The 13,270-nt window shown below is 60.7% G+C and overlaps 1 protein-coding gene across 1 annotated transcript; it reads left to right on the top strand.

Moving 5' to 3' along the window:
* Positions 1–4,619: 4,619 nt before the first annotated feature.
* Positions 4,620–9,015, top strand: E2F1 (E2F transcription factor 1). Its single transcript, XM_048321814.1, has 7 exons — positions 4,620–4,814; positions 5,552–5,642; positions 6,232–6,451; positions 6,845–6,997; positions 7,114–7,228; positions 7,335–7,539; positions 7,762–9,015. The coding sequence occupies exons 1-7, from the start codon at positions 4,620–4,622 to the stop codon at positions 8,010–8,012; spliced, it is 1,230 nt and encodes a 409-aa protein (XP_048177771.1). The 3' UTR covers positions 8,013–9,015.
* The last annotated feature ends 4,255 nt before the right edge of the window (positions 9,016–13,270 follow it).

The raw sequence follows: 13,270 nt of genomic DNA on the forward strand, positions 1-13,270 counted from the left end.
ATTCTTGTGGTCATTATTTCTGTATAATCAATCTTTGAATATTACAATACTGTGCTTTCTCTAAAAATAAAAATCCTAATTTTTTGTCTTTTTTTTAAATGTTACCATTTTTAAGCTAACATATATGAAGCAATGCTCGATGATTGCATGTGTGTAGTCCTCAATGTAGAGGAGCCATGCACAAGGTGCATTTTTGGCATGGCTTGGGCTCTGGTGTTACCAGCTTGGAAACAGCCAGTGCTGCCTTGACCCCACCATCAGATTTAATTCCTGCAGGGGTAAGGGTGCCAACTGCAGAAACAAATTGGGATGGCTGTCACCCCTTCCCCTTTTTGTTTTTTTTTTTTTAAACATGACATACACAAATAAAGAAAATAAGGATGTCTGTGGATGATTTTGCTGCCTCTCCAAGCTATAAGTTCAAAGGGAATGTGCTGTAGAGGTGACTGCTGTGGTAGTGGGGATGAAGCAATTGCTGAGTGTCTGTAAGACCAAACCTCCAGCTTTATAGCTGCTGGAATACTGGAGTGTCCAGCCTGGACCCATGAGAAGCCAAATTAACACCTCCAAACTGATTCCAGTCCTACCTTTAAGGGTTTTTTCCTCCTCACAAAGCATCATCCTCTGTCTGAGCCCTCGTTCTGCTCCAGGTGAAGCTCTGAGTGACCTGTAGGTTTATTTCTGTCATTTTGGGTTCTCAGTGCCAGTGACCGTGCTCTGAGTGCTGGGAAGTGAACTTGGGCTGGCTGCAGACACTAAGGATAGGTAGAAGCTAAAGCTTGGCTTGTTCCCAAATCACTCCTTGATAACCCCCAGGCTCCCAAGAAACACTTCAGCCTCTCCATTCTTCCACGGGGTTTGAGTGAAGGAAATGGAAGAGCCTTGTGGAATTTTAGTGTTTGTGGTGCTCTGGCTCAGAGGATGAGACAAGACTGCCCTGGCTGGGTGTGAAGAGCAGAGCAGGAGGGGAATGGGCTCCATGCCCATCGCTTCCACTGAGAGACACTCAGCATGATGTGAGCTTTAAAAACAAATACCACCAGAGGACAGGAGGAAGTCACACTTCTGAGTCTGTTGTGCCCACTATCTAAAAGAGGAGCTGATCTGGTGTCCTGGGACAAGAAGGGCTGGTGTCATCTGTAAAAGATGCAAGGGAACGGGCACTGCCTGGCTTTTGGGACTGGGATCTGAGAGGAGACACCTAAACCAGGGCAGCTCCCTCTGCCACAAGCCAGCTTTAGATACTCGGTTTGTGCTTCCAGAAAATGGCTTTGGTTTCCACAGAGCAACAGTGATGGCTCAGGTGCCAGAGGTAGGGGACAGTAGGGTCAGGGCAGCAGAACCAGGGGGGCTCTGGGCTTTCCCCAGCTTGCCTGTCCCCACCACGGGAAGATTGTGCCACGCTACCATCTCACCATCTTGTGCACAAATCAGTGAACTGGCAACAGGGGCATTGGCAGGAGACCCCAGGGAAGTCCTGCTCCCCTTCATGCCCTGCACACATTGCAGTGCCAGCTCAGCACAGTCCGTGCGGGAGCTGCGGGAGGCAGGACCAGCTGCAATGACAGGGACGGTCCGTGTGCTCCGGGGACACCCGCATGCTGCACTTAACTGAGCACAGGGGTGCAGGTCTGCATCCTGCCGGCTCTCTTGTCACCTCGGTGCCAGGAGATGATTTTCCAGCGCAGGTACCAGCTCTGGCTCCACCTGCAGACTTTTCCCAGCACACACCCCTTGCCCTGAGGCTATCCCGCTGTGCAGGGCACCCAAACCCAGTGAAGTGCCGCGGGCTGAATCCTGCTGGAGTACAAAGTGTCTGAACAGCCTTCCTGATCCTGTGCAGGAGCGAGCGGGGCCGTGCAGACAGGGCTTTATCTGGGAGCAGCACCTGCCAGACAGCTAATCTTGGGAGCACGTCTGCACTCCTTAGCGGGGCTGCCGGGGCCGGGAGGAGGCTGCAGCTGTGCGGGAGACAGGATTCATCTGCTTCCCCTCATCCACATGCAAGGAAAGCCCCTGCCCGCCCTTCTCCCACCAGCGTTTGCCTTTCATTTGTCTCCACAGCCGCCTCTTTTCGCGCCGCCAGCGCTGAAAGCCTTGGAGAAGTTGCAGCGCAGCCTCCGGGAGAGGGAGCAGAGCCTGCTCCCCCCGAATGAGCTCCGGCATGAATTGGGGTGGGTGAACCCAGCCTTTGTGAGCCGAGCGGGAGCAGCTGGTGCAGCAGCTGTGTCCCAAACCCTGCCTCATCCCAGGAAGCGCCGGGCTGAGGCTCCCCAGGGATGGGGAGAGCACCGCCAGCCATGCGCTCCCGCCCGGCTGCTGGGGTTGCCTTTTCCCCCCTCCTCAGATGGAAGAAGCATTAACTGTGTGCAAACATCTGGTCTAACTGTTGCTTGTGCTTCGCAGTAATGATGATAGTGCCGTGGAAGGGCTCCGGAGAGTGGGCCCTGGAATATTAGAAGGACCAAGTGTTAATTAACTGTATTAATTTCCTTTAAGCAAGGCAGCGTTTCTGTTTGCTCTCGGCTAGTGAAGAAATGAGGCACAGCGAGTTGCTTTGATTGGTCACGGCCATGCACCACGTTACTGCTGTATTTAAAGACATAGGGAGCCAGGGAAATCACGGCTCTGCTCCGCGTTGGCTGTCCCCAGAGGAATTGCAGCCACTGCCAAAGTATCCAGCATAAAATCCTTTAAAGCCAGAAACCTGTTAGGCCAGCACAGGGGCACTGCGTGTCAGGATCTGCTCCGCAGCAGAGGAGTTAACTCATCCCTGAGAATCCTGCGTCCCACGCACTGCTGGAAAAATCAGCCCATCTCCTGCATCCCAGGCAGGCCAGGGCCGGGGCAGGAGCCAGTGCTGGCTCACAGCCCTGCCTGGCAGCAGCAAGGGGCTGGAGGCCACTGTGCTCGACCACGGACCCCCGGGGACACGTGGGGGTTAGCTCATGGGGGGCACAGAGGGGTGAAACCCTGGGCTCGGCTCCGAGGGATTTGGGTGCCTGGCTCAGACCCTGCTCCACACGCTCCTCATGAGCCTCCCCATGTCTGGACCCTGCCAAAGGCCTAATCTTTACATGCTTTTAAAATTTTTTTTTTGTTATTATTAGCAGGATGTATTTTTTTCCTTTTTAATTTTGCTTCCTCAAGCAGCAGGAGGTTATCGGTGTCCTGCAGGCGGGAGATACTGGTGGTGGGAGCTGCCTGTCCCGTGTCTCGTGGGTGGACTTGCATCTCTCTCAGCATATGGGGCCACTCCCGGCTCCGTCTGCCATCCCTCTGTCCCTGCCTCTCCCCAGCCACACGGTCTCGCGGTTGGAGATAGCGTCTGGCACGGTCAAGTGCAGGTTGTGCTCCCAGCAGAGCTTTTCCTCCGCCCTGTAAGGGGTTATCAACCCGTCCTGAAGGAGCTGCCGAGATCCACAGCTGTTTGGTGTTTGGAAACACAGAATGCCGTGAATCATCCACCAAACGGATGGAACAGATTGCAGCATTCCAGTCCTTCCGTGCGTGCTGGACCCCTGGAGCAGCGTCAGAGCCTGAAGGCTCCAGACTCGCCTGACAGCCTCATCCATGGTCTCGGGGCTGCTTTGAAAAAGGGAGATGGACAATCCTGAACTGATCCCTTCATCGCTCCAACAGTTTTAGACAAAAATCCTGCAGACACCTTGCCCCGCAGTACAGGAGAGCTCCTGCCCCAGCACGGCTGAGGACCCACTGATGCCCCCAGTGCTGGGGGGGATGCCACGGGCCTGGGGCAGGCTGCGGTTGCTGTCACCCCGCGGGAAGGGGCACTCACGGGGGGCAGCCTGGGACACCCCGCAGAGCCCAAAGCCACCCTCTTCCCCACCAGTGATACCCGTGGGGGGGCAGAGTCCGCAGGGCAGGGGAGCACTGTGAACTTTGCTCATGGGTGTGTGCCGCTGCCCTCCCGGGCCATCCGGAGCGGGGAGCGGCCGCAAGCCCATCACCCGGCGAGGCTGAGCTCGGGCCGTGATCCGACTTAAAATCCCCACGGGTGGGCAGAGCGGGAGCCGCGGCCGGTTCGGAGCGGGGAACCCGCGGGGGGACACAGGAGGAGGACAGCCCCGGGGGCACACAAACAGGGACACGGGAGGGGGACAGCCCCGGGGGGACACAAACAGGGACACGGGGGGGTCACCCCCGGGGGGACACGCACAGAGCCCGCCGCCCGCCGCACCCACGCGGCGCCCCCGCCGCGTCCCCGAGCCGCGCTCCCATTGGCCGCCGTCCCGACGCGGCGCCGCCGATTGGCCGCCTGTCAGCGCGGCCCCCGCCCGCCAATGGCCGCGCGGCACCGCCCGCCGCCCCGCGCGCCGCGGCCAATGGGAGCTCGCCCTCGCCTCCCCGCCGCTGCGGGCGCAGCCAATGGGCGGGCGGCGGGGCGGCTCGCGCCGCTTTTCGCGGCAAAAAGGATTTGGCGCGCAAAGGCGCGCGGGGCCGGCGCGCCGAACAATCCGGCGGCGGGCGCGGAGCGGAGCCGAGCGGAGCGGGAGCGGGAGCGGAGCGGCCCCGCGCCCGCCATGGGCTGCGCCCCTGTCCGCGCCCTGCCCGCCGCGCCGCCCGCCGCACCGGCGGCACTGGCTGCCATGTGAGCCATGGCGGCGGCGGGCGGCGCGGCGGGGCTGGCGGCGCTGCTGGGCAGCGCCTCCCCGCACCTCCTCATCGTCTCCGCCGCCGCCGAGGAGCCCGCAGGCGGCGGCCACCCCGATACCGACCTTCTGCTCTTCGCCACGCCGCAGCCCGCTCGTCCCGGCGCCGTGCCCAGACGGCCCGCGCTGGGCCGCCCGCCGGTAACCCCCGCGAGTGGGATGGGGAGGGGGCGGCGGGTGGGCCGGGCAGGGGCTCCGGGGACTCGGCGGGGCCGGGCTGTGCCCTGGGCTGTGCAGTATTGGGCCTCGTCGAACCTGCTGTGTACCGACCGGGCCGTATACCCGACCGGGCTACACCGAGCCGGGCTGTACAACGGGCCCGGCTAGATACCGGGCCGTGCTGTATAGCGAGCCGTGCCATGCCGAGCCGGGCTGTACAGCGAGCCGTGCTCTGTACAGCGAGCCGTGCTCTGTACCGGACAGGGCTCTATACCGGACATGACTCTGTACCGCGCCGGCCCGTACTGCTCGCTGCCGTGCCGTGCCCTGCTCCGTGCCAGCCCGTGCCCGGTGTAGCCGGCTGTGCCAAGCTGTACGGCCGGACAGTGCCACGCAGCACCTGCCGGGCCGGCCCTGCCCCTCCGCCGCTCCGGAAGCCGCAGTCCCGGGCGCTGGGCCGTGCTTTGCCTCCCCACCCACGGCCCACGCCGGCTTTGGGGCGCTCCCCGCAGCGTGGCAGGGCCCCCCGCAGCTGGGACAGCCCCCCATCCCTGCCGGGGGTGTGTGACAGCTCCTGTCATGCCCTTCCTGCCGGGATCTGGGGTGTCTGTACCCCACAGTGCTGTGGGGGGGGTCCCCTGGGGGTTCCTCACAGAAACCCTTCATCACCAGTGGAGCCGTGGGGGTGGCTGTCCCTCTGCTGACCCCATCTCTTGCAGGTGAAGAGGAAGCTGAACTTGGAGACAGATCACCAGTACATAGCGGAGAGTTTGCCAGTGGGCCGGGGCAAGGCCAGGAATCCTGCTAAAGGTATCAGCTCCACTCCCTGTGGCTCCCCTTGCCAGCCCAGCTCAGAGCAGAGGTCCAGCAGCCCCACTCTGCTCCCACAGGCTTGTCCCTAGTAGGTTCTTCCAGTCCCTTTGTATCGGTTTGGATGGGCTGTCCCTGGGGCTGGCCTGTTTCTGTCCACTCTCTGCACTTACTGCTATGCCCTGTGCTGGTGGCATGGTTGTCCTGCCCATCTGCTGGGCACCACACTGGCTCTGTCCCTCCGTGTGGGAAGGAGCTGTAGCTGCCAGCATGGTGTCAGTGCAGTGTCCCAGGTGGACCTGCTGTTACCTCTTCCCTGAGCCCTGCCTGGCACCTCGGTGTCTCAGCCACAGTTGTGGTCACAAGAGAGCACAGGTGTCACAGCCTGTGCCAGGTGCCACAATATCCTTCCTACAGGGGATTTGGGCAGCTCACCCCATTGCCCTGAGAGAACAGATTGGGTTTGGGGTGCCAGTCCTGGTCGCTAGTCCGTAAGCCACCTGCAAGTGTGGTAGGAGTTTAGTGACCTCTCAGCTGCAGCTCTGCGTTTCCCTTGTGGCTAGTGACACTTGTCCTTGGTGTCTGGCAGGGGCAAAGTCTCCTGGAGAGAAGTCCCGCTATGAAACCTCCCTGAACCTCACCACCAAGCGCTTCCTGGAGCTGCTGAGCCAGTCCCCAGATGGTGTGGTGGATCTCAACTGGGCAGCCGAGGTCCTGAAGGTGCAGAAGAGGCGCATCTACGACATCACCAATGTCCTGGAGGGCATACAGCTCATCACCAAGAAGTCCAAGAACCACATCCAATGGCTGTATGTCCCTTGGCTCATGGGGCTGCGCCTGGCTGTTCCCTGGGTTGGGGGAGCTCTCTGGGCCAGGCTCTGGGTCGAGGAAGGTCCTACTTGGGTGGAGAATTTCAGGGTGGTGTCACCAGAGCTTCTGCAGGAGGCCAAATGGTGGCCCCTGTGGGGAGGGCTGTGCTCAATGCCACGAGGCTCCTGAGCAGTGTTGGTATCACCTGCAAGTCCCCCTTGGGCTCCCCGAGTCATCCAGGGGAGTGGGGGGCTGCATCTGGGCTTGGGGAGCAGCCTACTGCAAAACCCCTGCACAGCTGATTCCCTGGGTATGGGGTGGGATGTGGCCTGGCCTGAGCGGGGCACAGGAAGCTGTGGGAGTTGGCTCCTGATGACCACGATGCTCCCCAGGGGCAGCCAGGCCACCGTGGGAGCGCCTGGGCAGCACCGGCTGCTGGAGAAGGAGCTGCGGGAGCTGCAGGCGGCTGAGCGGCAGCTGGATGACCTCATCCAGATGTGCACGGTGCAGCTGCGCCTGCTCACCGAGGACCCCGCCAACCAGCAATATCCTTTGGTTCTGGGGTGGGGCTGGCTGGGTGGTGGTTGTGGTTGAGCCACAGTGTCACAGGCAGGGTGTTTCTCAGCCCACATCCCCGCGTGCCTTCCTTGACCCGCCCCACCGCAGCCTACGTGACCTGCCAGGACCTCCGCAGCATCGTGGACCCCGCGGAGCAAATGGTGATGGTTATCAAAGCACCCCCAGAGACCCAGCTGCAGGTCTCAGACCCAGCAGAGGTGAGCTGGGGTCATGCTCTGCTCCCCCTCTGACCCCCCTGCACAGCCCGGTGTTCCCTGGGCATCCTGTGCCGCCTTGTCTCACCCCTCTGTCACCTTTCCCCAGGCTTTCCAGGTCTCCATGCGAAGCACTCAGGGCCCCATCGATGTGTTCCTCTGCCCTGAGGACAGCTCAGGGGTCTGCAGCCCTGTCAAGAGCCCCTTCAAAGCCCCTGCAGAGGACTCTTCTCCCAGCCATTCACAGCCCAGAGCCTCCCTGCTCCTGCATCCTGCCCAGGATGTGAACATGCCGCTGCTGCCCGGAGAGCAAGGTGGGGCTGGGGACACCAGGGAGCTGGGGACATGAGGGAGCTGGTGTGATGTCACCATGGCTCTCATCAGCCCCTCTGCTGTTGGCACAGGAATTGGGATGATGCTTGGGCACCCCAGCAAGGCAGGGAGGTGGGAAGGCAGGTTCTCCACATGCAGAAAAGCTTTTTTGGGGTTTATTTGGTGAGTGTTGTGGGATTTACAGCTGCTGTCCATCCCCACAGAAGCGCTGCTGCCAGGGCCGAGCACGCTGCCCAGCAAGAGCCCAGAGGAGGAGGTGAGCCTGTCTCCACTGGCCTCCATGGACATCCTGCTGGAGCAGAGCAGGGAGGACTTGGCAGGCTTCTTGGCTGATGAGTTCATCAACCTGTCGCCGCCGCAGGCGCAGGACTATCACTTCGGGCTGGAGGAGGGCGAGGGCATCAGCGAGCTCTTCGACTGCAACTTTGGGGACTTCACCCCCTTGGACTTCTGAAGCTGTGCCTGGGTGCTCGGGGAAGCTGCCAGGGGAGAGGGCAGCCCTGGCAGGGCCAGGCAGGGCAGCCCCTCTGGCTCCAGCGCCTGCTGTTCCTCCCCCATCCCTTTTTGCAATATTTTCTCCTTATCCCTCCAGCCCCCCCAGCCCGGCGGGGGCCGGTGGCATCCCCAGCTCCAGCCCCACAAGGAAGATGCCAGGGTGGGGTTGCCATCTTGGGGGACCCCCTCCACAGGGCCCTAATCAGGGGGAACTGCCCAGGGCAGAGCCGCTGCCCCCCAGGAGCCCGTTCCAGAGCTTTAAGCAGTCCTGTGTATAGATTAATGTTTTGATTAATTTATTATTGTCCCCTGGGGACAGCGTTTCATTTCCGTGGGGGTTTGGGGGGGGCTGTATAGCAGAGTGGGGGTGCTGAGAGTTTTTGTTGTGCTGGGAAGGGGTGATGGAGATGTGGGGGGTGCTGGGCCAGGGCTGTCCCCCTGCGTGGGGGGCTGCCCACAGCCTGGCTGAGCGTGGGGTATTTATTTATTATTTATGGCATGTGGGAGCTCTCCCAGGACATGGAGGGGGCAGGAGGACAGTGCTGGTGGGGCACAGAGGGTGCCACCAAGGTCTCACCAGCACTTCCTGGCTTTGCTTGTGTCCAGAAAGGGGCTGGCAAGGCCACAGCTGTGGCAGGTGGCTGTGGGAGCAGGCACGGGGCTGGATGGGGCTGGTGGCCCTGAGACCATGGGCACGTCCCCTCGGGGGACACAGAGGTGTCCAGGGGCAGCATCTCTGCAGGTGAGCACCCAACGCTGTCTCCAGGCTTTCCTTCCCCTCCCTGTGCAGCCGTTCAGCCTTTTGGCTCTGGCTTCCCATCCCCAGGCTACTGGGGCTGGGACAGGAGGGGAGGGGGTTCTGGGGTCCCCCTGGGCCAAGCTGGAGACGCACTTTCACTTTTACTGCCATTTAACAAGCTTGTGTTCCTCTGAGCTTTGTGTTTAATAAAGGTTTCTACTGACTCTGCCCTTCGGCTGTGTTCAGGTGCTGGGGGTGTGAAGGGTGCTGGGGACCTCAGCTGAGAAACCAAGAGGTTTGGGGTTATTTTGTGGGCTGTTTTCCACTTGGAACTTGAAATACGTGACCAGGTATGTCCGTACCTGGGGCTGCAGGAGGTGCTTTGGTCCTTGGTGTCCCACACAGGATGGGATCTGGGGCTGATCCTGCCCTTCCTGCACCTCTGAAGAGGCTGTGCTGCAGGAGGATGGCTGATGGGTCTGGATGGGGGTTGCTTCCTTTCAGCAGCCCCTGTCCCCACTTGGCTCCTCTCCTGCCTGGTCCCCTCCCCACCTTCCCCCTGGTTTTGGGGCAGCGTTTTCCTGGCTGTGGCTGCAGCATGGGGCCAGTGTGAAGCCACTCCATGCATCCGCTGAGTTCCCAGCTTCCCCCGTTCACCCCAGCTCTTGGTGCTGCCTCAAGGCACCTGCTGGCACCGGTTTCTGGCCCAAAGTTTGAGGTTCCTGTGTCCTTGCTCACTGGGGACATGGTGTCTGCCAGCAGTAGCGCTGACCCTAGGTGCCCTGATTCCCTCTGCAGCACACCAGGACTGAGGGACATTGGGGACCCCCAGGGAGGGATGCTTGGAGTTGCCAGGGATCCCCTGGCAGCCAGGATGGGGCTCAGGGGGGCCATGGCCACTGCCCCAGCGACAGCCAGGGGTGTGCTGCTTCCTGCCTGTGTTTGTGCATTTTCTCCCCGCCTCCTGCCTGGTTTTCCTTTAAACAGCCTGATAAATATTTCACCCTGACCATGTTGTGTAAGCTCACCCTGCTCCTGCACCAGCAGGGAATGGGATCCCAGGCTCAGGACAGGCTGCTGGCGGGTGCTGGGTGGCACAGAGAGCCCATCACCACTGCCTGGCCTCTTGCCTCCATCCTTGTGCCTCTGTTCCCACACCTGAGACAGTCCCTGGCTGGCTGTGCTGCCCCTGGATTGTTCTTACAGCTGGGCACGTGTGGATGGCAGCATGCAGGTATAGGGTGCCAAGCCCCACAGCTCAGTCCCACACACCATTCCCTTCCCCAGCTTTCCCAGCCTTCCAGAGAGCGGCAGCAGGGCTGGTCAGGGCCCTGCCATCTCCAAACCAGGCTGCCATGAGTGACCCCTGTGCCTGAGCGGGAAGAGATGGTGCTTGTCACACTGTCCCCCCTTCAGATGGGGCTGTTTCAGACACTTACACTGGAACAGTATTCCCACTGCTCCAATCCATGGGACTCCTGCCCCACAGAGCCAGGACAGGAGGACAGGGACCAGGTGGGGAGGGCATGGAGCCTGCTCCCTGTCTGCTGTGTCCTTCATTGCAGGGTCCGTGTTTGTCACCTGAGGTGGCAGGTGCTGGAGGTTTTATGATTTACTGTGGGGTGCCCAGCCCAGCCATATGCCAACTCCTCCTCATCCATCCCTCCCCCTCTCCTCTCTGTAGTTCCATTGTGATGGATGGTGAAGGTGATCTGCAGTGCTGCCAAAGGGGAGAGACCCTGGCACAGGAAATGGTTTTCATGGGGGCCAGGAGGCACAAGGAGAGGGGAGAGGACTTACGCTGACATCCTGAGCCCCACAAGGCTGTTCCCACAGCCAGCCAACCCTCAGCAGCAGCACAGCTTTGCCTCTTTCCCCTGAGCAAAGGCAAACCTCTCTGATGGCATCACCATCACATTGCCCTCATAGGGAACCTCCTGGGATGCTGGACCCTTGGCACGCCCAATCCCCATGGAAGCAGCCCCGGCAGGGACAGGGCCGTGTCCCACTGTGGCAGCACAGCCCATCCCTGGGGGCTGCATTGGCAGCTCCACGTGAGCCACAGCACCGTAAAAATAACCACTCTGCCTCCCAGGATGATTCATGATGCGGCTGAAGGGCTTCCCTCCTGCTATTTCGGATTGCTGGAGAGGGAGCTGATGATAGCTGCTCTGGAAGAGCACATGGCAGCTTTGGGAAGCGGCCCTGGGCGCTGCCTGGTTTTATTTGCCTGCTCCACAGATGCTTTTCCTTGTCAGGTGAAGCCAGCACGGTGCAGGAGATGGGCACCCTGCACGCATCCTGCCTGCTCCATGGGCTCCCAGCTCCCATTCCCGGGCAGTGTGACCCCACAGGGACCATGTCCATCCAGCCCTGGCATGCTGTTGGGCTGCAGTGGTGCCTCCATGGGCATCAGCAAACACTGTGCAGGATTTGGCCACGGTGCTGAGCCCAGGCAGCCCTAGGGGCTCCTGTCCTTGTGTTGTAGGGTTGGGATGTGGGGGAGTCAGGATAGCTCCACAGTGGGATGAGCTCCAGGACAGGCTGGCAGTGGCACTAGGTGCCCCCCATAAGGGGTTTGTACCTGTAACCTAATCCCCCTCGGAGGGTCCTATAGGGGTTTGGGGTCCCTATAGGCAGGGGTGTCCTGCCCCACCTCTGCATCCCACCCCACACTTCCTTATTTCCACTTCCAAAAATGTCCCCGTTCTTCCATGGGGAAGGAACTTGGGGCAGTGAAGAGCAGCATCGTTTATTTCTGGGCTGCTGTTAAGTGGGTGCTTCCTTTAATTCCACCCCGTTGTGGTGCTGGGGAGCAGAGCCCTGGTGTCCCCCACAGCCGGGGCCATGCCCCCCTTCCCTGCCGTGGCTTTCTGGCAGCGCCTGTGGACATTGGGAGCACCTCCTGCTGTCAGCAGCTTTGCCCTGAACTCCATCCTCACTCTCAGGCTGCTCCTTCCCACGTGGAAACCCATGCTGACTCCAAGGGATCCCAGTGGGCACCGAGCATGGATTTTTGGAGCAGATGGGAGTGCAGGAAGCCCCTCCAAAGGGGGGATTTTGATCCATGGCAGAGCACCACCATCACCCAAGCCCCTTCCATGCTCCCTGGCAAGGTGATTCCCCTGTCCCTGCTGCATCCCTTCCCTGTGTTTTGTTCCTGCTCCCATTTCAGTTGGATTTGATGATGGCCACGCTCAACAGCTCCGGCCCTTGGATGTCTCTGCCTGCCTAGGGACAGGGAGAGCCCCGTGCCAAGTGCGGTGAGTGCATGAGCACCCCGGAGCCCTTGGATGCCCCGCCAGGGCCCAGGTGCGCTTTTTCCACCTCTTTTGCCTTGCACACACCTGGAACAGCTGGGAGATGGTAAAAATATCTGTGATGCCGTGGGCTCAGCTCGGAGCGCGTTATCCCCGAGGGAGCAGGAGATGAGGGAGCTCCACGTGCCGCAGCTCAGTCACGTTGGGGTGGGGAAGGAGCTTGGGCCTGAGACCTCGGTTAAGCAGAGCTGAGCTCAGCACTCAGGGTGTCCTGGAGAGCTCCATGTGAAAGCAGAGGTGCTGCTGAGGGAGGCAAAGCCTGCCTGGGATTTTGCAAAATCCAAACAAAACTGGTTCATGCCCCTTTCTCTGCAAGTGAAATCCTGGAATGCAGGCACAAGCCCCCAAGTGCCTGTGCCGGGCAGGGATGGGGGCAGCTCCTCCTCCTCATCTTCCCCAGCCTGCTGGGGTGGGAGGGGGGTTCACACCTCTGGAGGTACCAGGATCCTGGCAGGTTGCTGCGGAGGGAAGCAGCACAGAGCAAAGGCTGCCTGGCACAGTGGGCATGGAGGAGCTGGCATCCCCAGGAACTCATTTGGAACCACCCTGACTGTCAGGGGACCACTCCAGGGCCACCAAAACCACAGTGGGACCACCTGTAGTCAAACTGGGGCCAACTGGTACAACCAGGGCTATCCCAAAGCCAACAGCGACTGCACTGGGACCACCTGTGGTCAAACTGGGGCCAACTGGAGCCACAGTGGGACAACTAGGGCTATGCTAGGGCCAGGTGTGACCACCCATGGTCAAAGTGGGGCAGCTGCAGGGCCAACTGGGGCAATCAGGGCTATCCTGGGGCCAAGAGCAACCACACTGGGACCACCCATGGCTCAGCTGGGACCAACTGGGGCCACATTGGTGTGATCAGGGCTACAGTGGGGCCGACAGCAACCACACTGGGAGCACCCATGGTCAAACTGGGACCACTTGAGGCCTCACTTAGGGCACCCAGGGCTACGGTGGGGTCAACAATGACCACACTGGGACCATCCATCACCAGACTAGAGCCACCCTAGGGCCAACTGAGGCACCCAGCGCTACTCTGGGGCCAACACTGAGACCACCTGTGGCCACACTGGGATCAACTGGGGCAACCAGGGCTACTGTGGAGCCAACACTGGCCACACTGAAACCTATGGTCACACTGGGACACTCAGG

Source organism: Corvus hawaiiensis, chromosome 17 (assembly GCF_020740725.1).
Source record: "Corvus hawaiiensis isolate bCorHaw1 chromosome 17, bCorHaw1.pri.cur, whole genome shotgun sequence".
Taxonomy (NCBI): domain Eukaryota; kingdom Metazoa; phylum Chordata; class Aves; order Passeriformes; family Corvidae; genus Corvus; species Corvus hawaiiensis.

Coding starts and splice junctions, on each gene's coding strand:
- E2F1 (XM_048321814.1), top strand. CDS start 4,620: ATGGCGGCGGCGGGCGGCGCGGCGGGGCTGGCGGCGCTGCTGGGCAGC. Junction 4,815..5,551: donor CCGCGCTGGGCCGCCCGCCG/GTAACCCCCGCG, acceptor CATCTCTTGCAG/GTGAAGAGGAAGCTGAACTT. Junction 5,643..6,231: donor GGCCAGGAATCCTGCTAAAG/GTATCAGCTCCA, acceptor GGTGTCTGGCAG/GGGCAAAGTCTCCTGGAGAG.